General features: G+C 45.1%; 1 protein-coding gene across 2 annotated transcripts in view; it reads right to left on the reverse strand.

The window, feature by feature from the left end:
* Nucleotides 1–25,472, reverse strand: part of cers3a (ceramide synthase 3a) — a 55,477-nt gene that overhangs the window by 1,790 nt on the left and 28,215 nt on the right. Inside the window, exons 5-11 of one of the 2 annotated variants that reach the window (XM_034127436.1) lie at nucleotides 17,660–17,778; nucleotides 17,384–17,441; nucleotides 17,141–17,191; nucleotides 16,511–16,603; nucleotides 15,823–15,951; nucleotides 3,298–3,404; nucleotides 1,387–1,540 (exon numbers count right to left, since the gene is read on the reverse strand). In XM_034127436.1, the coding sequence (XP_033983327.1) occupies nucleotides 1,387–1,540; nucleotides 3,298–3,404; nucleotides 15,823–15,951; nucleotides 16,511–16,603; nucleotides 17,141–17,191; nucleotides 17,384–17,441; nucleotides 17,660–17,778 (711 nt within the window). Of the gene's footprint in view, nucleotides 1–1,386; nucleotides 1,541–3,297; nucleotides 3,405–8,842; nucleotides 9,067–9,148; nucleotides 10,281–15,822; nucleotides 15,952–16,510; nucleotides 16,604–17,140; nucleotides 17,192–17,383; nucleotides 17,442–17,659; nucleotides 17,779–25,472 lie in introns of those variants that run through there. The other variant, XM_034127445.1, reaches the window with a different exon arrangement.

Here is a 25,472-nt window from a genome sequence, read left to right on the forward strand (position 1 = left end):
AACTACTACTAAAATGCTCGTACATGAATAAAAACAGGATCAAATAAAAACCCTAACATAATAAGGTGAAAAGATCCATTCTGCATAAAGAGTAATAATATACTCATACAGTAACTGATAATAATTAGACTTCTGTTCTGTATATTTTTCTGAAATAGGCCATTGTGTAGAATAAGTACTTTTACCTTTTTGTACCTAAGTATATTTTGATGCCAATACTTTTGTACTTTTACTTACTTTACATACAATTTTGAAAACAGGACTTTAACTTGTATATCTGAGTACTTCTTTTAACACCGGTCATCAAATAATTGGGCAACTCACAATTGCCAAATATTTTACGGAAAAAAATTCAAATAAAAATACTAATTAACACATCGTTCAACACATTTTCGAGGATTTTCTAGTAAAAAAGCCAGAGAAGTGAGTAGCTTGAAGTGTTTTAGTACCCATCTATTATTTGCTAGCACAAACCCCAGTGTAGAGAATCGTGAAGCTCTATATGTTTATATAAAAATGTATTTATGTTATTCTAATTTGGTGAACCTGCCACAAAACCTAATTTCCCCCTGAGATGAATGAAGAGTTTTGATTGATTTAATCTCGCCATGTGCCCTGGCGCTCCTGAGTCACATGGCTGTGAGAGGTCCGTCTCAGATAAAGGTTAACAGATGCTGCTTCAGCAACTAGAACAAACCACTGATGCTGTGGGCTTCTCCTGGTGTTAACATCTTCAAAATCAACATGGGACCACCTGACGTGCTGGTGACTATAAGAAGTATGGAAGGTCCGTTTAATGTATTTACACAAGCAGCGTGTTCTAAGCGATAAAGTCCACATAGGAGGTTAGGGGTCATGGTTGATGGAGGGGTCAAAAAAACGTCTTATATTCAGGGTTAAGCAGGATTTATACTTTGTTGTTGGTTGTAGGCTTGATGATGAGAACAGGGATTGGCCAGCTAAGATAATTTCCTACAAGTATCTGATAATGGAGGCTATGTCCTGAGTGAAGACAGCATGAGGAATGTAAAAGAAAAAGACTATTGTAAACTAATTTCCAGTAAAACACATCTAATGCAGTCACTACACTGTAGAACTTACAATGAACACTTTAAATGATCTACATGTAACTCCAGTTGTATAAGGCCGTGTAAAGCCCACAATCACTCTGCCATACAGTAAGTATCTATAGTGGAGCATCAGGCAACTATAAAGTCAACTTAAGGGTGGCAATGTTATCTTGAATTATTTCAAAAATATCCTAAGGAGATCATGAAACATGGTCAAATCATCCAGTCTGATGAGGGAGGGTTTATGTTTAGATGCTTTGCAATACAACATAATTAAAACAGGTTTGGAAAAATACTTCTCAATGAGAACACTTACATTGCCAAACATGAACTTTTTGATCATGTGGAGAATGAGGTAGGCCCAGAATATGTGCAGACAGAGAAGCACCACCAGCATCACGTTGAAGAAGTAGTATCCAAAGAAGGCGGGGTAGTGGAGAACAGGGTAGACCCAGGTACAGTGGATCAGCCTAGAACACAGCAGAGGAGAAACAAGCCAAATACTACTTTACCCAGGGTTTACTCCTGTGTACTGTGTATTACATTCTGATGTACATTCGATGGGTGCAAATGAAATGTTGCACTTTTAACTGAGCAGATAGGGTTTGGATCGCTTGGATAATGACCAAATGGAGGCCATGGATATAAAACATTCCTTCACCTACCTTCCCCTTTGGTCTTTTTTAAACATAAGTTGTCTTTTATACATTTTAGAGCAGTGTTAACTAAACCTCATCAACTTGTAATGTGTAAAAACGAGGGATGTTGCGTTTTTTATAGTCATGACTCAGCTGTCTAGGCCACCAGCACACCTGAGCAAGGCGTTCCTGAAGGTAGTATCAGATAAAGAGTACTTCTTTGTTTCCAATGTTGACAAGCTGTTGGGTCAGCAGCAGCCAGGAGGGCGAGGCAGCTGCTGTATCATGACGGGGGAATCTGCTCCTGCCTTTAGTAAAAGAGCTGTGCAGGAATGAGTTCTTAAACCTGGAAATTACTCAGCATTTTCACCATATCCAGTTCCCTCATTTCAAAATCAACTGATTTCATAACTTGTTTTCAGTTAGCTTCCCTCAATAAAATATGTGGTTATCACAAGCTGAAGAGATTTTCATGTTTTTCTAGAACATGAATACGTCATTAAATACCCCACTGACGAATGTCTAAAGCTTCTATGTGTCTTAAAAACGGCGGATGCTAACAAGTGACAAAATTACGCCCAACATTAGCCACCTTTAGCTTAGCGGTGGTGACGTGAAGTCATGTGACCGTGCTGTACTTTGTTTATAGCCTAACGTTAGCGTTTCACTTCTGGACATTACATTTGTGCTTAACTTTCCTAAAAAGTGATCATGTTAATATATGGAGATTATCCTGCTGAACATAATGTTATTTTCTGCAATATACCCAAATCCAATGGAAAAATCTCATTGCTTTTTGTGGAGGAAGCCTTTGTGATGCTTACTTCAGGGTCAGCCAACAAAAATACGTCATCACTGCACACTGGTTAGCTCGCTGTATCACCAAGGCCATCAAAGGATACACAATGCTGGATCTATTTGACTGGTATCTGATTTCTCTGAATTATACACCTCTTAACATTATCTTGACAGTTGAAAAATCTGATTATCCTTCTCAGACCAATAAACAATAATCATGATATAATTAAAGGTAGGGTAGGTAAGTTTGAGAAACCGGCTCGAGATCGCTACAATTTGAAAATACACAACCGGAGAAAATCTGCCACAAAATCTGCCCCTCCTCCAACACACACGAACGCGCACATGACCAATGAGGGCACGAGATAAGTTTGTGCCCAGATGGAAGGCTGACAGGCAGGTAGGCCATCCAGTTATTTTAGCCGGGCCGGCTAAAATGATTGGTCGTGCTTTTTACAGTATTACAGCTTCCTCAGATGACATTTTGTTATGGATTTTTTGTCAAAGCACTTAAGATATTCATTGCTATCGGGATGTTAAGAGCATTCCATGGAATATAACAAAAAGTGTATCTCGAGCCGGTTTCTCAAACTTACCTACCCCACCTTTAAGGCAAACATTATGAATGGGTCATGTATATGTAAATGTTTCCTTTTCCTTAAGGCAAAACATGTATGAAGCTACATGATGAGATTAGAGTGGTTGGATGGTGTTCAGACGGGGTCCACATACACATACAGTATACACATCTCTCTCACAGACAAACACACACACCTCATTTATGAACTTACCAGAATGGGAAGATGATCAGGCGTGTTACCATAAACACGATGGCAAACACAACGAAAATACTTTGGCAGGTTTTCTCCCATTTGGCATAGTTGAATACTTTCGCAGACTAGACAAAAAAAAAAATTTGTATTGTTAGTACACCACTGATTAAAACACACTTTGAAATGAATTTCTTTGTATGTTCTACAATGATTCTGCAAACACCAATATATAGAGAATCAGGAAGTCATTATTTGGAGAGTGAGGTGAGGGATGGGTGTTGCAAGCCATCCAGTTAGCAAGGTGAGTACTATGGGGCTACCCGGAATATTTCTCTCTAATGTGCGTTCCATCAAAAACAAACTGGACGAGCTTCAGCTACTGGTTAGTAGAAACAGAGACTTTTCTTCATCTTGTGTTTTGTGCTTCACTGAGACCTGGCTGTGTGGATCGATCCCAGACTCAGCGCTGCAGCTTCCAGGCTTCCAGCTGTTCAGAGCGGATCGAGACACGGAGCTCTCCGGCAAATCAAAAGGTGGAGGAATATGTGTTTACACTAACAGTGGCTGGTGCAACGATGTGACAGTGATTCTGCAGCACTGTTCTCCCACTCTGGAAACGTTTATCATCAACTGCTAACCCTTCTATTCCCCCCGGGAGTTTTCTTCATTCATTCTGTTCGGTGTGTACATCCCACCGCATGCGAACGTGCAGGAGGCGCAGCGCCCACTCGCCGACCAGATACTGTGTGTGGAGAGGACTTATCCGGACTGCCTAGTTATTGTTCTTGGTGACTTTAACAAAGGCAACCTCAGCCACGAACTCCCAAAATACAAACAGTTTATGAAATGCCCCACCAGAGAGTGGAATATTTTGGATCACTGTTAGACCACCATCAAGGGAGCCTATCACGCCTTCCCCCGCGCTGCATTGGGCCACTCTGACCACACCATGGTCCACCTGATTCCTGCATGCAGGCAGAAACTCAAACCTGTAGTGAGGACATTCAGGCAGTGGAGCAGTAAAGCTAAGGAGGAACTTCAGGCGTGTTTGGACTGTACTGACTGGGACATGTTTAGGACTGCTACTCAAAGTCTGGATGAATATACAGAGGCTGTGACGTCATACATCAGCTTCTGTGAGGACAGCTGTGTACCAACACGCACCAGGGTGAGTTTCAACAACAACAAGCCCTGGTTCACAGCAAAACTGAAACAGCTTAGATTGCAAAAGGAGGAGGCGTTTAGGAGTGGCGATAAGGCACGTTTTAGAGAGTTGAAGTACGTCTTTAGCAAGGCGGTGAGAGATGCTAAACGACAATACTCTGAGAAGCTCCAACACCAGTTCTCAGCAAACGATTCTGCTTCTGTCTGGCGTGGACTAAGACAGATCACAAACTACAAGCCAAAAGCCTCAGGGTGTTTCTCAATGTCGAGGAAGGCTGCTCCACTTGTTGCTGATGGTTGTGGTAGAGGAGCTGTAGATGTTGCACTAAAATCTGTATCATGGTCAGTAGCGTCTGGAGCACGAACGCAACCCTGTGATCCGCCATTGTTGTTGTTGTTGGCGAAACACATCAGCAATGACGCGGGTGACGCGGGGGTGAGCAGGAGAGGTGCGGAGAGGCGAAGCTATGACGATAAAGAACTATAGCGGATGCCACCCGTTTCGTGTCCGTGTGGACGGGGCCTCAGTCTCAAACCTCCATGCCCCCCCCCCCCCCTTTCAGTGTCCCACTTTCCCACACCACTGCCCTCCCCCGACACATCAGATACTCTCTCTATCAATGAGAAAGATGTAAACAGACTTTTTAGGAGACTCAGTACCAGAAAAGCTGCTGGCCCTGACAATGTCTCCCCATCCACTCTGAAGCACTGCCGATCAGCTGTCTCCGGTGTTTACAGACATCTTTAACACCTCACTGGAGAAATGCCACGTTCCAGCATGCTTCAAATCGTCCACCATCATCCCGGTTCCCAAGAAAACAAGGACCACAGGATTAAACGACCACAGACCCTGAGTGGAGTGCACCAGCTGGGCGTAAAAAAGTAGGGCTTAACTCTAACGTCGGGCTTAGCTACGTCCGACTTAGTGATTCGAATTTACAGTGCACCAAGCCTGACTAGTCTCGGTCGTAGCTGCGCCTGGTCTTAAGATGCGCGTCCACGTGAATACACGCAAAACAGTAATTGTTGCCAAGCAACACACGTCTACATAAGTTAACACTCAAACTCCTCCATTCAGAGCAAGCTAAGAATTGGATAACGAAGTCATGGATAACGGAAACCAAAAGAAGAGAAAAAACAATTTTACTGATAGAGAGATTAGAACATTAATTGAAATATATGCAGAGCATAATAATTAGCTAACTGCCAAATTTAATAACACTATGACAAACGAACACAAACTCGCAGCCTGGAAGTCGATCACTGGTGCGATAAATGACTTGGGTGATGGAGGGATACGGACGGTGGAAGAGTGTAGGAAAAAGTGGAAGGACCTACTATCTAGAGCCAAGAAAGATGCTTCGGTTCTCAAAGACCCTCCGACCGGCAGAGGCCCTGCACCAAAAGCCTGACCATATAGCGATATAATTATAGCTATCTTTGGAGAGGATTCCCCCACTTTCACGGGGTTGAATGGGATCGACAGCTCTGAGCCATCAACCTCAACATTTGAAGAGGTTGACGCAGACGTGTCAGCTGTCACTATAAGTGGTAAGTCATTAATAGAGTAACATCACCCTACATTATCTATATAAACATTACCCCCGTGAGACATCACGGCTAGCAAGATAACAATTAGCAATCGCGGCAGTTGATAGTAACTGACAATAACTGACAGTAACTGACATTAACTTGCAATTTTACAGACTCAGAGGACCACAGAGAAGAGGGAAGTCCCTCACCCACAGCATCAGCGATGACTCAAGGGGAATCCCAAATGGCCACACCCCGAAAAAGGAAAAGGGATTTGACTGAGCTACAGCGTGAACCAGTGGCGTAACAAGGTTGTGATTGGGCCTATTCTGCATTATTCCTGGAGCGCGCGCACTCTCTCTCTCTTTCTCTCACTCTCTCACTCTCACTCACAAACACAGGCTTCAAATCAAGTCGTCATTATTACAACAAATACACACTTGCAACTGATAACACTGGCAATTATTTTATATTTATTAGACTATTCCAAAAAAATCATGCTTCAATAAACAACGGCACAGCGAACTAATCACACAATCACAGAATGAATCATTCTTCATCATGGCACAGCGGCCAAACGTTATCACAGACACAGGTTAGGTGCGCACCATGCGCATTTTCCAACATAAGAGAGGTCACAATTACATTGCTACAGATTTAAATCTCCGATCCCTCTCCATAACAAGAGAAAAGCTACTCATCAGAAGTCTTGCGGGCCTTGCGCTCAGCAAAGTCGTCAACAACACTGCTCAGGTCTAACTTCCGGGCTCTGCTGTTCTCTATTGAGAGTGTTGCCAATCCACTGAGTCGTTCTTGTCCCATGCTGCTTCTTAAATACGTCTTAATCAATTTGAGCTTTGAGAATGAGCGTTCTGCGGTCGCAACAGTGACAGGTATGGTGAGATATAACAGCAATGCTGTGCAAACTTCGCTAAATGTGGCTGCCATTGAGCTGTGGTCCACAATAAGCATTTTGGTCAAATCCTTCACAGATGGTTCTTTAGCTATTTCAGTCTTAAAGCAGGCTCTGAATGCATGGAGTTGGACGGGGAAACTCGGGGATAAATCCCTGCTGCAGTGGTCCGCGAGGCGCTGCACGTGCTGGTGAAGGGCATTATCCTGCGCACGGTTCAATGTCCCGGGGTGGATAGCCTGGAACAGTTTGTTCGTTTCACGCATAGAAGTGAACCTCTGTGACAGCTGGCTGTTAATGATGTCCAGGCTGGCGTTGAACACATTAATTCTGAAACGGCTCTCGCCATCACTAAGCCTCTCATCTCGACTGAGTTCATCGAAGTGGCGTTTCATCCTTCTTTTGCGAATTTCCGTGAACTCGCTCTGCGCTCCCCATCTCTCAGCAAGATTTTGAGCGGTGCGTTTGACTTGGTCAAAGTCATCTCGGTATGCAGATAGGGCCTGGATTGTGTTTTGGAGGAGACCAACAGCTTTGTGGATGTCTACATCCTTTGCCTGCAACACATATGACACACGTTCCGACATGGACCTCAGATTGTGCATGTGAGTCAATCCTTGCCGACAAATGTTGCCAGTCGCGAACTCCTTTGACCCACGCATCACTGTAGAACGGTGCACCTCGGTCTGCGAAAAGCCAGCACAGCTCACAATAGGCACAGTCCAGGGTGGGGGAGTAACACAGCCATGTCCGTGGCAGTTTGATACCTGCTCTGGTAGTGGTGGTGTAATACATCTCGGAGAAACACCTGTTTCCTTGATGTGTGTCTCTGGGGAATGGGCCGGTAGGCCTACATGGACCAGTTGCTATAATATAGCCTTTGATCTTGGCGTCGGGGTTCTCAATAGCGCCATAGAGTCCCCTATCGGTTGGGGGCGGGGCCCTTGGGGGAACTGTAGGACCACCGCCGGGCACAGCCAAATCCATCCTCTCCTCCTGGCTCATGGCTGGAGAAGAAGGTCGCACAGCCACGGATACAGCTTCACTTGTGGAGCTAGATGATGGTGAGGCAGGTGAGCTATCGTTAGCCTCCGGCTGCCGCTGCACGTCAACATTACCAACGTTAGCGTTCGATTTCGAGGACGATGTATGACAAAAAAAACGGTCTAATTTTGTCAGTTTAGCTGTTACGTCTCCTTGTTCTCTCTTGTCCTTTCTCTTTTAAGCACCGCTCTTGTGTTTTGGTTTGCTGTACATTATAAATGCAAGCTATTACATTTGTTTTAATTCTGCCGACCTTGCTGCTGCTATAGCTATGTAGTACATATAACTTTTGATGTTGATTAAACGGTTCGCTCGTCACGCAAGGTATCACATGACATGAAAGGGAGCAAGGTCATTGGACAGACAAATTACAAATTAATTTAGGTTGCTTGGTTACTTTGAAGACTGCGTGAACCAGTCAATGCCATTGGGGCCCCAAAAAATATCATTGGGGCCCCAAAATAAAATATATATATTTTTCTTTTGCATGGGCCCCTGGCCGGCTCTGGGCCCCGGTGCAATGCACCGGCTGCACCGTCGATAGTTACGCCACTGGCGTGAACTGACGGAGAAAGAGGTCATTCGTGTGGAAGTGGAGACCGCAAAATTGAGAGCGGAACACGAGAAAATTGAGCTGGAGAAGGAGAAATTAAGACTCCAAATTATAATTCTTAAGAATCAGCTAATCACGGAAGAAGACAATTTGTTCACCATTCTTTTATCATATTTGTTGTACCTGTTTTTATCTCAATTTCATGTTAATAGTTCTCCAAATGTTGTTATTTAATGTTCTTGTGTGTGTTTTTTAAATAAATGTGGCTATAAAGCGGCCTAATGAAAATATGTGGTCACAATGGGAGCTTATTGAAATGCAATTGCAAAAAAACAGCGTTCATATTACAAATATACAGGGCTATAGGTTGTTTATGTGATTGCGGGTAAGTCGTCCACCGATATCTTCACGGATGCCAGCAGGAGCCACAGGGTTCTCATCCGCCTCCAGTACCAATTCTCCTTGCATCGGAAGGGGGATTCTCTTTTTCACACAGATGTTGTGCAGCACCGCAGTGGCAGCAATGATCACGCAGACGCGCTCAGGGTGCATTCGCATTTCACTGTGGAGGCAGTGAAACCTACACAAAAAAGCAAAAAACAATTTAGCCTATCTACATTAAAAGGCTGGCCATTTATATATTATAAAAATGACTTACTAACCTACGTTTGAGCACTCCAATGCAGCGCTCTACAATGTTCCTCGTTTGTGTATGCTTCTCGTTATAGCGGCGCTCTTGTGCAGTTCTCTCTGCGATGACAGGTGTCATTAGCCATCGCTTCAGAGGGTATCCACTGTCTCCGAGAAGAAGACCATTCATTCTCCCTGCCTCAAATTCCCGTTGAAGGGCGCTCTCTCTCAGGATGCGAGCATCATGGGTCGACCCAGGCCATCTTGCAACGAGGTCGACAATGCCCATGTCCGAGTTGCAAACAATTTGGACATTTATTGAGTGGTAAGCCTTTCTGTTAACATACAAATACTCATGTTCAGAGGGGGCCTGAATGCGAACATGAGTACCGTCGATGCATCCGACAATACCAGGTATACCTGATTTTAACAAAAGATCTTGCCTGGATTTCGCTGCTTCTTCTTGTGTTGGAAGGTGAATATAATTCCTAAGGCGGCGCTGGAGAGCCAAGGAAACTTTTCTAATAGCCCGACATGCAGTTGTGCGATGAACATTAATCATGTCTCCCACAGTATTTTGAAAGGCCCCGTTCGCGTAGAATCTGAGCGCAATCAGCACCTGCAAGGTTGGGGAGAGCGCAGCGTTTCGGTTTGATCCGTGCTGGATTTGAGGGGAAATCTCCTCGATTAAATCAAAAAGGGCTTGTCTGCCGAAACGAAACCTTTCTATTAGCTCACTGTCCGAATAGATGTCCAGTGGGTTTGTTCGATCACGGACAACTCTTTCTCTTCTTAATGCCCTTTCATTGTTAAACCTGTAAACAAGACGCCCTGCCATCGTTAATATCCTTCTTGCCTGTTTTATGTTACTATGGATACTAGTCTGTCTTTCCGACGTACTCCTGCTCCATACTAGGCGTAAAAGTTACACCCGGGCGCAACGCATACAGGGCTTAAGTCTAGGTGGTGCACTAGTCATAACTTTAGTTTGGTCTTAACCTTCGGTTCTACGTCGGACGTAGAGTTACGCCCAGCTTATGCCCAGCTGGTGCACTCCACTCCAGAGTCCTGCATCGGGTCGGGTAGAGTGATTAGCGGGTGGTATTTTTTCAAACATTTTTTTCCGGGTTCGGTTCTGGGTAAAACAAAGAAGATGCGGGTCGGGTCGCGGGTGTTGCATAATAAATATATTAAAATAAGAATAATTTAATTTAATGTTTAAATCCTCAGACCTCTCCCCCTCGGGACCGAGCATGATCATAACCTCTGCAGCGCATCAATCTGCTGCTGAGCGCGCCACATTCGGAATGGCTGAGGTGAAGCTCTCTAGCGGAGAATACAGCATTGTCAATAACTCTTCCTCAAGAGCGAAATCCAACGTCTGGGAGGCTTTTGGTGTCATCCTAGATGGAGAAAATAACCAACATCCCACGCTTTTTGAGACAAATACGCAACTGTGTGTGTTCATAATTGCATGTTTTCACTGCTCATAGGATATGCGGGTTCGGGTCGGTTTGCGGATCTTGTGCCGACGGGTCGGGTCGGTTTGCGGAACTAATTGGCAATATGTGCGGGTAGCGGGCGGGTTCGGTATTGCACGTTGCGGGTGCGGGGCGGGAGCGGGTCTTGAAAATCAGACCCGTGCAGGACTCTGCTACAGACCTGTCGCCCTGACCTCTGTGGTTATGAAGTCCAGTGTTTCCCCTACCATTGTCTTGGAGGGGCCAACGGAGCCCCGCCAACGGAGCCCCGCGCCCCCCCTGACATTCAAGGTGTTTAAAAAAAAATATATATAATATTTTTTAATATATATATATTTATAGCACCAAATTGCAACTAATCTATATCTACTGTCACTTTTCACATTGAACATGTGCTCTTTTATTAAATAAACTAAACGCTATCATATTAAGTTGTGAGTTTAGTGTTTTTGACCCTAAGAAACACTGATGCATTAATCAATAACAATAATCCACAGCTCCTCTCTCTGCTCCAGAGGATTTAAAAAAATAATATCCCAATAACCCCCCCCCCCCCCCCCCCCCCCCCCCCCCCCGCTCAGGAAGGACCCCCCCCCCCCTCAAAGCAGTAAACCTAGGGGAAACACTGAAGTCCTTTGAGCGCCTTGTCCTGTCCCACATAAAATCCATCACAGACCCCCTACTGGACCCCCTGCAGTTCGCCTACAGAGCCAACAGGTCTGTGGACGATGCTGTCAACATGGCCCTTCACTTCCTCCTCCAGCACCTGGACACAGCAGGAACCTAAGCCAGGATCCTGTTTGTGGACTTCAGCTCCGCCTTCAATACCATCATCCCGGCTCTGCTGCAGGACAAGCTCTCCCAGCTGCACGTGCCCGACTCCACCTGCAGGTGGATCACAGACTTCCTGTCTAACAGGAAGCAGCACGTGAGGCTGGGGAAACATGTCTCTGACCCCCGGACCATCAGCACTGGTTCCCCTCAAGGCTGCGTTCTTTCCCCTCTGCTCTTCTCCTTGTACACCAGCGTTTCTCAAAATGTGGGGCGCGCCCCACTGGTGGGGCGCAGAGATGTGATCAGTGGGTCGCGAATGGACGTGATGAACGGGAGATTATTATTATTTTTTTAAATAAATAAAAATGTTGGACCTCAGGCCGGAATCGAACCTGGGTCCTCGCGGGTGGTAGTGGATTGTTACAGCCGGAGACTCGCAACGGCGGTGGACTTTCACAGCGCCGCTGCGCCGGACCCGCCGGAGACTCGCAAGTCCACGGCCCACGCCAGAGCCAGCGGCCCACCGAAGGCAGCAGCCCACCAACATCGCTCTGCCTAACAAAATTGAGCGCCTCACCGCCTCAGTTTTCCAGAGGACCTATAATTACGCAGCGCAGTCAAACTGCTCTCTCAATGCAATGACACTGCTCTCTGCGTACCAGGGTGAGATTCTGGAGGAGATGGGCCGACAGCTGGACACTGGGTCACCTAACCCTGCCCTCTGGGATGAGATCTGTGTCGTGAAGGACCTCATCCTGCGCTCCTCACGGGGTGCAGTACAGGGGTGCGATGGTCTATATCTCCCATAGTGAAACACCGAGCGAAGTTAGAAAAATAACTTTGATAACAGAGTGAGGTGTTTCACCATCACTTCCCTCCTCGCAGAGACATGGAAAGAAACCGGTCTTGAATGATTTGAGAAGGGGCGGTCAATCTGTATTAATATGAGGGGCATGCCCCAAGTACATTTCGACCTGTCTGTCACTGACAGACGTTGTGTCATTGGTCACGCGGGAGCGTCTCCCCCATACTGAAACACCTCACTCACTGTTATCAAAGAACCAAGGTTACGTTAAGTAACCCAAAGTTTCTTCCCCTCCGCTACCGGCAGTGGCGTCGCCTGGCCCTTTCTTTAGCCCCGGACAATTCTCCCTCAATAATATAAGCAGGGGTGCACATAACTGGTATGCAGGTACGCATGCGCGGCACAAATCTGAATTGCGTAACGTCACTTGTGTCACTACGCGCCTTTGCGTACCTCAAAACATCAAAACAAAACACATATTTCGTCTACACGTGTTTCTTGTCAACACTCAAAGGAGTAAACTACTAGGCATGTCAAAAAACCCAAAGACATTAAGCAGCTACGTTGCCATTTCGCTCCCTGCAAAAAATCTTTCTATGACTGATTGAACTGGAGCTGGGTGAGCCGCGCAGGCCATAGTTGACGGACCTGTGAAGCTTTACAGGAGGCAGAGGCTTAGATCACTGGACGACAGAGTTGGTCGCCGTGTGCACAGACCAGGTTAACGTCGGTGTGTACAACAGAATTGTACCAAAACTACGTCAACTGGCTGCGGTGGGAGACTCCCCTGTGCACATTCTGTGCCCCACACACACACTGGAGAACTGCGCAAAATCAGCTGATCACAACGTTCACGCTCTGTGGTCAAGCTGCTGCAGTTTTATTTACACCAAAGTGGAGTGAAACACACAGCTGCAAACTTACTCAGGGTGTTATGGAAGAGTTTGAAATCAGACAGAGGTGGAAGAAGTACTCAGATCTTGTGTAGGAATACTCTGTTACAGTAAAAGTCCTGCATTCAAAATGTTACTCAAGTAAAATTAGAAAAGTATTATCAAAATATAGTGAAAGTAGCGACAGTAAAAGTATTCATTGTGCAGATTGGTCCATTTCAGAATAATATATATGATATGTTTTATAATGATTGATCATGAAAGTGTTCTCAAAGCTGGTAAAGGTGCAGCTAGTTTGAATGACTTTGTATACTGCAGGGTAGCTTGTGGATTTACTCCAGGTGGAACTAAAGTCTGATTTAACACTTGATTATATTTCACATCATTCATCCACATCTGTAAAGTAACTAAAGGTATTAAATACATGTAGTGGAGGAAAAGTACACCATTTACCTCTGAACTGAAGTGGGGTAGAAGTACAAAGTAGCATAAAATAGAAATACTCAAGTCAACTACAAGTATCTCAAAATTGTACTTGAGTAAATAAGTGTGCTTTGTTACTTCCCACATCTGAAATCAGATATGACTTCAAGTCATGTGATCAGTTCTTAGTATTTGATCCTTCAACTTGGCCTCAGGAAATGCAAGGACTTCACAGTTTTGGCAACAAGTTTTGGAGAAAGCAAATCGGAGGCTTAAAAAGAGACAGGGAGGTGCATCTTCATCATCTTCATCATCTAGCATGCAAGAAGTGTAAATTGAGGACAGTGAAGGGGACACTGAGGAGGACCACGCTTCGTGTGGGGTGAGTACCAAACGCTGTCTCCTGGTACTCATCTGAGTAACTCACTAAAAAAGTGATGTGCACCCCTGAATATAATACATTAACCGTGCTTTACCTGAACCTCATCATGACACTAGAGAGGACGGCAGGATTGTAATTTCCCGTGTTCAGTGAATGCAATTATTATGTAAAAGATTATTTCCAAGGCACACCTTCATATGATCATTATAGTTATACACAAAATAAGAGAATAAATGAAAAACAGGTATGAAATACTATATGACAGTAAAACAAGAATACAGTTTGAAAGGGGAGTGATTTGTAAAATATCCATAAAGAAAAAGTAAATCTGTTTACAGTTCTGTTTCATATGGGTGTTGAGAGATGTATCCATAGATCTCTTCATGTTGCTCTCAAAGTGCACCAGATTGATGCTTTTAACTTCAATATTTAAACAAAAATCTTCTCGGGGGAGCATGCCCCCGGACCCCCCCTAGAGAAGGATAGGTCCACCCCCCACTTGTAAAAATTGCACTTTCCCCCTGCTTACACCTATATGCCCTGAGCTGATTATCGAGCCTTCATTGTAACAGTCGCAGGGTGTACTGTGTGTGTGCGTGGGGATTGTTGCAGTAGAACATTCCTCTGTAGCGCCCGGTACATTAATGGGAAACCCTAAATGTTTGAGCACCCTCTATGAAACGTCAAGCTACCCCACAGCACCCCCAAAAGAAAATCTCTGGCACCGCCATTGTGGGCTAAGCCCCTAATGTTTCCAGGTCCAGGAAACGCCCCTGGCTACCCGCCTCTTAAACAAGGCCCGCCCCTCCCACTGACACTTTACGCAGACTCTATATGCATTACATTAATGCACACAATGTTTAAATATTGCTTACTGTACATATTTTATATTCTATAATGTATTGCATTCTATTTCAATGTAAATTACTGCTTATTTTATTGCTATCTTACTATATTTACATTTGTATCACAGTTTTCTTAATATAGTTCGCTATCTGTGTACTTTTTTAAATCTTTGTTTTTTATTTTTATGTATGCATCATGGCACCTAGTCAAATTTCTCGTACGTGTGAACCTACCTGGCAATAAACCCATTTCTGATTCTGATTCTGATCTCACTCCAACATCCTAGCCTGCACCTGACCCGCACTCCTAGCTGCCCTACAGAGCTACTCTGCTAACCCCCGGCCGCGTCTATCCTTTTTCCAACCCAGTTTAGATCTGATTGGCGCAGTGTCACCTGCAGTGTTTTCATCCGGTGAAACATGTATTTGTCAGTAGCTTCATAGAGCATATTTTGGAAGTAGATTGATGAAAATAACACTTTTTAAATATAACTGATGATCACAGTTATAAAGAGTTAATGAATCTTTTAAAATTAGTGCATCATGGATTTCAGAATAACCAACTAACATACAATCTGAAAATACAAAAGTACAGTATTTGAGTATATTTACTTTAACTTTAAAAAGCACATAGGGGGGAGATTAGGAACCTGAGCTGCAGAGAACCGAGCTAAGAGTTATCTGAGTACAAACAATATATATATTAATTTACTACGGTCTGTTGACTGCCTCAGAGTTAAAATGCTCCCTCTGTAACTTTAAAGTAGACGTAGAGTAGCCGTGACTAGGCCGTGCGAAGCTACGTCGGTGCAAGTAGGCGTGGCTAAATCTAAACTTGGTTGGAAAAACGATAGAAACCGCCCGGCCTCCTGGCCATGATTTAACATGTCAACCAGGATATTTCACTGACCCTCATCAGGTATATAAGCAGCCTAACCCACCTCCTATCTGAAATTGTTCAGCCTAACCACAATATAACCTTAACCATAGTTTTCATGCACTAAATTTGTAAAAAAGATGACTGACAGTAAACATAATCAGGGAGTGTGCAGGATCTTCCAGCATCAACAGGTCGTTGGGCTGTTTGAACCTGTGTGACTGACCTCCAGTAGAACATCAGAGGCGTCATGGATGAGCATGACCAACGTTCCTATCCGGATGTAGTTGGCACACCAGGAGAATGATAGCAGTACCAGTGTAGCCAGGTGGTGGATGATCTGCTCCTTAAAGTCCTACAGTAGGAAGAGAAACACAGTCAACCTACCAACAACCCAGTAGTCTCTACCAGACTAATACACTGCTTTCCCATTAGCACCATTTTGAGGATGGATGTTATTTTCATCTTACTATATTTAAAAAATGTTTTAGAGTCTAACCAGTCTTGGGACTAACTCTTATTAAAAATACGTTTTTATTGCTAAATCACATATTTTTTTGTGGCCATGTAGCAAATATTTCAAACCCTAGGGCTCTTTTGGGACACATTGTTGTGTAGTTTTCTGATGAACATGATGGTGTGAAGTCACAGGTCTACTTCTCTTAGGCTTATTTTAGGGAGGATAATGATTTAAAATAATTAGCATGCTTTTTTGGGGAGAGTTACATTATGGGGTGAAAAAGCCTTTAATAGAACACTTTTTTGAACTTTTTTTACTAAATGCAGTACAGACGAGTTTGTGAATATACTGTGTTTTATTCCTTTTATTGGGAATAAAAGCTGAATATTTAAACAACAATAATTCAGGAGATTTAATTAAGTGTAAATGTTAGCTTGTAAAAACCACTACTCACCTTTCTCTTAACATCAAAGGCAACGCGTAAGAGGAGTGAGCCGTAGAAGCTCATCTCCAGGATGTAATACCAGTACTGAGACTGCAGCATGGACTGAACACACACAGAAACAGAGGCAGAGCATGTAACATGAAGCCAGTGAATCTCAGTCACACAGTACACACTAATGTCCCTCAGGGCTCCGCTCTTTGTCCTAACTCCTTTATCTGGCAGGAGGAAACTTTAGAGGAGTCTATTGTTCACTCACCTCCATTTTAAAAGCTAAGAACAGACTGAAATGTGAGCTATGGGATCATATATTCTCCAATCACAGTGCTGCATCATTGTATTTGTAATGAAGGTGCCTTTTAAATAATAACCTGTAAAGCCTCATGTATATTCCTCCCATTAGTACAGCTTTAATTAAAAAAAAAAAAGTCATAGGTGTTGCTTCCTTGTAACACAAAGACAATAAGCATGTCAAACATTTATATTTATTATTACCTTTATGTTTCAATTCTTTGGTAGTAGCATTTGTTTTATTGATTGGTTTCGGGATGTATTTCAACCAATATAACAAAGACTAATCTAAAATAAGTAGCCCACCCTAGCTTTAATATGATGACTATGGCGTATAAAAACCATACAAACCTGCTTTGGGAAACCTTCCCATACTTCCCGGGTGTCATAAAACCATTCTTTCTGCAAAACCATGGGGAGAGAATTTGTTTGTGTTAGTACGGCTACAGATATAGAATTTGATGGAATATACAGAGCCACACCCAAAAAGCTGGTAGTGACTTTAACATTCAACCTCAGCTATCTAAAGTTTCTATTCACAGTAAAATCATGCTTCTGGCTGAGATGGAGTCATGCTTTATTTCAGGTACTCACATCGTACAGAGCTATCAGTCCTCCAATGAACGCCGATATGTAGAAGACAAACCTCCAGCTGTAGGAAGCAAAGGGGAGAGATGTATGGACTATGGCTATTTGAGGTAACACACACACACACACACACACACACACACACACACACACACACACACACACACACACACACACACACACACACACACACACACACACACACACACACACACACACACACACACACACACACACACACACACACACACACACACACACACACACACACACACAATTGACCTGGCCTCTCTGAACTTCTTCAGGACTCCAGGAAGGTCCTGACTGCGTCTCCTCCTGAACCAGCGTTCAACCTGTCTCACTGACAAACTGCTTTTCTTAGACAGTCCATCGATGTCTGCCTGGAAAGATGACACGCACGCACACACACACAGGTAAAATAAAAATGTTCTGTATTAATGAATGCAGTAAGAAGCAATATTTGTAAATCAACTGGGGCAACAGGGACAGTTGAGTTTATAAAATATATATTTCCAAAGCTCTGAGATACTAGGCCACATATATTTGGACTCTTGTTGATGTGTGTGTTGCAGATATGTGCAGTTAACCCAGCATTTTGCTTGATGACCCGCCAAATCAAAAGTGTGAGAGGCTGTTAGCTGCATAAATTACTTCCAGCAACAAATAATTTCATTAATGGTATTGAAATAGTGAGAGTTGCAGTTTAATGGCATTAATATAATTTTATTAGGGCTGTCAGTCGATTAAAATATTTAATCGCGATTAATCGCATGATTGTCCATAGTTAATCGCGATTAATCACAAATTAATCGCACATTTTTTATCTGTTCTAAATGTACCTTAGAGGGATATTTTTCAAGTTTTTAATACTCTTATCAACATATGAGTGGACAAATATGCTTTATATGTTTGTTTATTATCATTTGAACAATGACAAATATTCTCATGAATATTAACCACAACAACAGTGTGTGTGTGTGTGTGTGTGTGTGTGTGTGTGTGTGTGTGTGTGTGTGTGAGAGAATGTGGAGACACTGTGATGGATCGTTGGAGCTATGTGCAGCTCAAGGCATATATGCTCGAACGGGAGCTGCCTGGACGCTGCAATCATGTCATATCCGTGCTGAGTGTGCTGACTTTTCGTACAATGTCCCACTGTCTGGCTACCTGCATAAAGTCAAGTGCTCGGCGCAGTTGTCGGCGAAATGTCATGGAAACAGCTCCTTATATCCGTTAGCGCAGCTAGCTAGCACCAGATACTAACAACAACAACACGTAAGGTGTGCCTCGCTCGCGCGAGTCGCGCCACACATACACACACCCTCCCGGTCCTCCCGATGGCCAGTCCGGGCCTGCCGGTGAGCGTGGAAGTGTGGTCTGCTACAAGCGGGCGGCAGGAGCGGGGCTGTCAGCATCAGCTTGTAGATGGTATTTTAAACTCGATGCGCTCTGAAACTACGGGGCGGCCGAGGACAAAAAATACACATGCGTTAATCGCGTTAAAATAATTAGTGGCGTTGATTTTTTTTTGCACGTTAACGCAAACATTTTATATAATATATATTCATCTATACTGACCCTTTCTGTAATAAACAGGCAGCAGTCACTTATTGTTTCCGTCACAAACTTGGAAACACAAGGTATAGGACTCAAATGCACGACCCGGGAGACAGAGGTAAAGTATGAGAAAAATACTTTATTCCAAAACAGTTCACACAAAAAAAATCGACACTCTTGACGAGGTGAAAAAAGGTTCAAAAGGCAACAAAAGAAAATCACTCACTAAGTGAGGAACAAAACTTACTAAATAACTCAGGAGCATGAATCAGGCTTGAGACATGAAAAAGTAATCGCTGGTACGCAGGTACGCTGGTACGCTGGTACGCTGGTACGCTGACTACTGGCATGGAGACAGGACAAGACGAACTGACACAAGATAAGGGAAGGCTGGGGAATTTAAACAAGAGGTAACTGGGCACAGGTGGAAACAATCAGGGGCGGGGCTGATGCTGATGAGAGCAGACACACACACACACAAGGATAGGGAGTCAAGGAATAAAACGATAGTTACGTATGTAACTACGGTTCTATGAATACTGGATGACCGCCAGAGGCGGTGCTTTAGCACTGGATATCTTCTGTCTCGCGCATGCGTAGGTCGAATATTTATATCAACAAAGTCACGTGTGACCTCGTATGACCCCGGAAGGTATAAGTTCCGGTGTTGTCAACGAGTTCAGTTCTATGGAATCTTCTCGCGGAAACACGAGATTCCGAGTGACCAAGAACTCTGGCGGTCATCCAGTATTCATAGAACCGTAGTTACATACGTAACTATCGTTCTATTTCATACTTACTGACCGCCAGAGGCGGTGCTTTAGCACTGGATGACCTATACCAACAGAGTCACGAGGAAGTCTGAATACTCCCCCTATAGGGATGGCCTAGGCGGACTCTGCAGGAGGACCACACCCAGCGGGTGAGGGGCGGCAACATTCACCCTGTAGTATCTGGCGAATGTGCTCAGAGATGCCCATGTGGCCGCAGCCCATGTAGGGGCCCTTGGGATATTCGGGGGGTGAAGCCTCAGAGCTCCCCTTTAAAAAGAGGGATACTAGCCTATGGCTCCCCACTGTGCTGTTGTCAGCCCTTGCGTGTTGAGCTGATATAGCAGCCACATACACCCTGACGGTAGCGGGACACCGGCCGTCGTCCAGGAGGGACTGAAGGAACTCAAGGGTCGTAGGTACCGAGCAATATGCTGGGTCCTCATTTCGCCCTTGGCACCAGTCAAAAAAACAGTTTCCACCTGTTTTCGTACTGCCTACAAGTAGATGGTGCCCTAGCATTTGAGAATAGTCTTCCTGACAGACTCTATGCAGTCGCTCAGCAGTGGGTCGGGCCCTCCAGTGGCCAGACCCACAGCTGGAGGTGGCAGGGGTCGGGGTGCCACATCCGACCCTCCAACTGAGACAAGAGGTCCTTCCTGTTGGGGAGACGCCAAGGCGTCCCACAGCAGAGTCTGTGCAGCAGATGGACAGGCCCGCGCCTAGCTGGGTTAAACAAGGAAGTTTAACAGGACAGCCTAGCCAGGCGGCTCCTGCTAGAATCAAGCAACACGCCTACCAGGAGCGGGGGCGAGAACACTGCCTTCACTGGTTGAGTTGATAACGAATTCCAGATGCAGCGTAACCGGGAGCGGGTGCAAGAACACAGCCTCCACTAGCTACCTGCTGAACGTAAAGAGTAGAGCAATGCTCCTACTCGCCGAACACAGAGAGGGATGTAAATGTCCTACACCCACGTTACCAGCAGAGAGAGCGGGAGCGAGAGCACTGCCTTCACCTAGGTGGATTAGATAAGGACATTTAACAGGGCAGTTTAGCCAGGCAGCTGCTGCTAGAATGAAGCAGCGCGTCTATCAGGAGCGGGGGCGAGAACACCGCCCTCACTGGTTGAGTTAATAACGAATGCCAGATGCAGCGTAGGCGGGAGCGGGGTGCGACAACACAGCCTTCACCAGCTACCTGCTGAACGGAAAGAGTAGAGCAACGCTCCTACTCGCCGAACACAAAAGGGATGTAACTACACCCATGTTACCAGCAGAGGGAGCGGGAGCGAGAGCACTGCCTTCACCTAGCTGGAAAAAACAAGAAGTTTTAGCAGGACGGCTTATCCAGTCGGCTGCTGCTAGAATAAAGCATCACGTCTACCAGGAGTGGGGGCGAGAACACTGTTTTTGCTGGTTGAGTGACTGTGTCCAGAGCCACCCCAATGAAGGTTAGGCTCTGAGAGGGGTTCAGACAACTCTTCTCCATGTTCACCCTGAGGCCTAGCCGGGCGACATGAGAGAGAAGGAGAGCCGTGTCCTGGATCGTCTGTAACCGGGATGGTGCACAGATTAACCAGTCGTCTAAGGAGAGGGAGAGTCCAAATGGGAGCACCCTGAACTGGAAATGACGACCTCTGAAGGCAAAGCGAAGAAACTGCCTGTGATGAGGCACAATAGGCACATGAAAATAAGCGTCCTTCAAGTCGACGGACGTGAACCATTCCCCCCTGGCCACGGTACGAAGAACGTCCGCTGTGCTCAGCCCATGGAAAGGTAAAATCCTTAGGAACTTGTTGAGTCCCCTCAGATCGAGGATTGGGCGAAGTCCACCGCCTTTCTTCCTTACCAGGAAGTAGGTCGAGTAGAAGCCCGGGCTGTGAGATGGGGTCCACAGGCTCGATTGCACCCTTGGCAAGGAGGACTGACAGCTCCTGGTTTAGGGCGATTTATTTTGGCGGGTCGCTTATGGTGGTCATTTTGACCCGGCTGAAGACTGGGGGTCAGCGTCGGAACTGAAGCTTGTACCCTTGGTTTAAGGAAGCGCTAAGAGCATCCTGCTGCAGGGAAGCTGAGAGGGCGAGCATGAGGTGCCTACACGGCCCATGCGCCTTAGTGAGCAGGTCATCAGTGACCCGACATTGGAGTCGAGGGCACCTGGCCTCCGACCTCAGGGCTTCGTCAGGGGAAACTATGAGGGAAGCAATGGTAGGCTCAACAGCCGGCGTGTGGTCAAGGCCAACTCTTGCCGCATCCTGCATGGCTACCAAGGCTCGGCCATCGGACGTAAGACTGTAAAGAGCCTTAGTGTCCCTCCAGCATGCATGTAACTCCCTCAGATACTCACAAGAGGGAGGAACAGTGCGGGTGGCGGGTGCCGGAGTGTGCCTAAAGAACGCACTGGCAGGCGCTGTTTCGGGCTGCAGCGCATCCAGCTACTGGTGAGCCAGTGCCCTGCAAATGACGGTACCCATGGAGCCGTCATCTGCCTCCTCCGAGGGACCCTGAGCTGAGGTACAGGAGCCAGGCCCAGAAGCATGGGATGGGCTCTCCCCGTCATACTCATTAAATTGAGTGGCTGAAGCTGCCATCGAGAACACATCGTCCTCTAGAACCAGCTCAGCCACGGCAAGGGCGCCGGAAGCGGGGGGGCCAGGGGGCCATTGGCCCCCCCACTTTTCAGCCCTGCCCCACATTTTCGCAGCGGCGGATGCCGTGGAACACTGTACAAATCCCGTTTCAATAATTCCCCTCTACTCTAAAGTCGCATCTAAAACGCGATCTGATATAGCTGTGTATATTTTGTTATGTTTGATTGTTATATTCAATCTCATTAGCTACAGGCATTTTTTAAGCTTGTAAAGCTCTCACTCGAGTGAGAGCTTTACAAGCCCGTGAGCGGGAGCGCACTCCTTCACTACAGACTGTCTCTATCTCTCTCTCTCTCTCTCTCTCTCTCTCTCTCTCTCTCTCTCTCTCTCTATCTATAACTATCTATCAATATATCTATCCATCTATCTCTCTCTCTCTCAATCTATCACTCAATCTATAAGGAATCGCAGTAGACAAAAGGCGTTGCTATAGCAACACGTCATGTTTATATGAAAAGGGGTGGGGTCAATATGACCTCTGCTGTTCCACAGCGCCGCTTCCCCTCCCTCTGCTGAAATTATGAATGTAAGGCGTATAGTAATCATAGATAACACGGCAGGGTCCGTTACAGTTTGTTTTTATCTGATTTCAAATAAACAAAGTCTTGGCTTTCAGAATATTAAACTTGTTTTGGCAAATTCAGATGATAAATACAACTTTGAAGCTTGTAACGGCATAATTACAAGCAACGGAGTAACTTTACGTCACTGCAGGCATAACAGCCGGTGTTTCTCGTGAGTGTTTTCCCCGGGAAACAAACACAATACACACAAACGCAAAAATACACAAACACACACGTATACACACACACACTCGCGGGCTTCCCCTATCTTCCCTTCGTTCTATTTTGATCATTTGCTCCGCTAATAATCAATCAGATCGATCCAGAGAAGAGGAAACTTTAAAGGCCTTTTTCTCAAAATGATGACTCTGTAACAGTCATTATATAATGTGACATATTTTGCTTAATATTTGGAGTAGCCTACAACAACAATCCTGATATCATTAGAAAGCTATGAATCTCCTCTTTCCAACAGTGTATACAACTCAAAATGTGTCTTCGGGTCAATGCGACTGATTTCGATGGAGCAGCGTCACTTTGCATTAGGTAAAATAAAGCAGGCAGACATAACAGGAAGAATATGTACATTTTAACCCAATCAAATAGGACATTGTCACACCATTCAAATGTATCCATGTAAATTACAACCAATAAAAAAGCTTAGATTTGTTTATTCGTTACGTTGTTTACTTTATTTGTTACGTTGTTCTGTGTGTGTCAGCCGTTAACCTAGATAGAAAAAATATACACTTGCAAACACGTCAGAAGAACCAGCGCAGAAGAAAACTATACAGTCAATCTAAACTTAAATTAACAACTGGAAGGTCACATCCCTGACATCCACGTCTCCGGAGCCTGGACCTTCATCAATCATAGAAACAGCGAAGCCAGATGAACCCAAAAGAACCCGCCACCGCCGTCGTTGAACCGAAAACAGGCTGGTTCCGATTGCATGGAGGTTTGTTGTCGGGACATTGAGACGGGTAAAGCTGCAGCTAACTGACCGCTAGATTATTTGGGCAAAGAGAAAGGTACTTCAACACAGAATGGTACAAAAACAGAGAGTGGTTAATTATTTGCAAAACCACTAAACGGGCCTTCTGTGAAATATGCAGATTTGCTGCTGTCAAACGGCTTGTAACTTTCTCAAAATGTGGAGATGATAGCTTTGTTAATATCGGAGTTAATAACTGGAAAAAGTGCCCAAGCCACGAAAAGTCTAATTTCCACAGAGAGTGTATTAAAAAAAAGTGCGCTTTCTTCAGTCAAACACCAGTCAACATACAGCTTGTCAAACAACAGCGTATTGAGCAGGAAAAAAGAAGAGATGGAATGATGGAGCAACTGCGCTGTCTGCAGTTTCTAACCCGACAGGGCCTAGCAATCAGGGGGCATAATCAGGGCGGATAAGGAGAGCAATTTCCAAAAGAACTCGTAGCTGAGAAAAACCCCACTCTGAAAAGCTTCATGCTCACCGGGAAATATGCATCATGAGACAATTAATGAACTTATAAATCTAATGTATCGGGAGTCTCTCACCACTATATTAACTGACATTTAAAAGCAATGCAAAACATGCAGTTATTGTGCTTCCAGCAAACATCCACTGATAAACTGCGATGTTAACAACCTCATGATAACCTCATATTTTTTTACTTAGGATCATACCTGTGTTTAGTCTAGAAAAAGGTAAATGTGTGCATTTTATTATAAAGTTGTGTATATTTACAGACTGTTGCAAAAACTAAGAAACTTATAAACATCAGGTTTAAAACTAAAAGAGCTTTACAAAAAAGTAACACAATTAGAGATGTTTGGAGTTTTATTTTAGTTATTAATTTACATTTTTTGTCAAAGAGATGCTGATTTGATACCGTTGATACAGTTACGGCATTTCCTGTTTCTGCCGGAGAGAGGGGAGTTTGTCCCAAAGCTTGCCGCTGTATTTACTCCCTCCATCTGACAGGAGGGAGCCTCATGTGTCACTCCACGGAGTTCACTCCGTCACGGAGGGGGAGTGTGTAGGGGTAGGGTGTAGGGCGTGGTTTGGGATTGGGCCATACACACGCACTTTTTCACTAAATGAATCCGGCGCGCCTGAGCCACGGGTGGATCGGGTGCAGCGGCGTGCTCTGTACGGCCACCAGCATGGAGAGCCAAGAGGAGTGACCTCATCTGGGCTAGCTCAGTAGTGAGTAGGTCCACCATGGAGGACAGCCTATCAGGCTTAGTCCTCTTCTTGGGCGGTGCACCCGCAGCCTCTGCGGCCCAACGCCTAGGATGGGTAGGTTGGGCTGGAGTCGACTGTGCGGGGGGAAGGCCACCCTCAGTCAGTAGTTCAACCTCGGCAGCTCTTACCGCATGAGGCATGATGGTGCAATTCATGCACGGGTCCTCCGAAAGGCCCTCCCTCAGATGCTCGAGGCCAAGACAAGAGGGGCAAAGGTCATGGCCATCCTCTGGTTAAAGAGGAGCCATACAGGTGTTAGAGCCGTTAGACCTAGCGATAGCTAGAGCACTCAGCTGCCTGT

The sequence above is a fragment of the Trematomus bernacchii genome, unplaced genomic scaffold (genome assembly GCF_902827165.1).
Source record: "Trematomus bernacchii unplaced genomic scaffold, fTreBer1.1, whole genome shotgun sequence".
Lineage (NCBI taxonomy): Eukaryota > Metazoa > Chordata > Actinopteri > Perciformes > Nototheniidae > Trematomus > Trematomus bernacchii.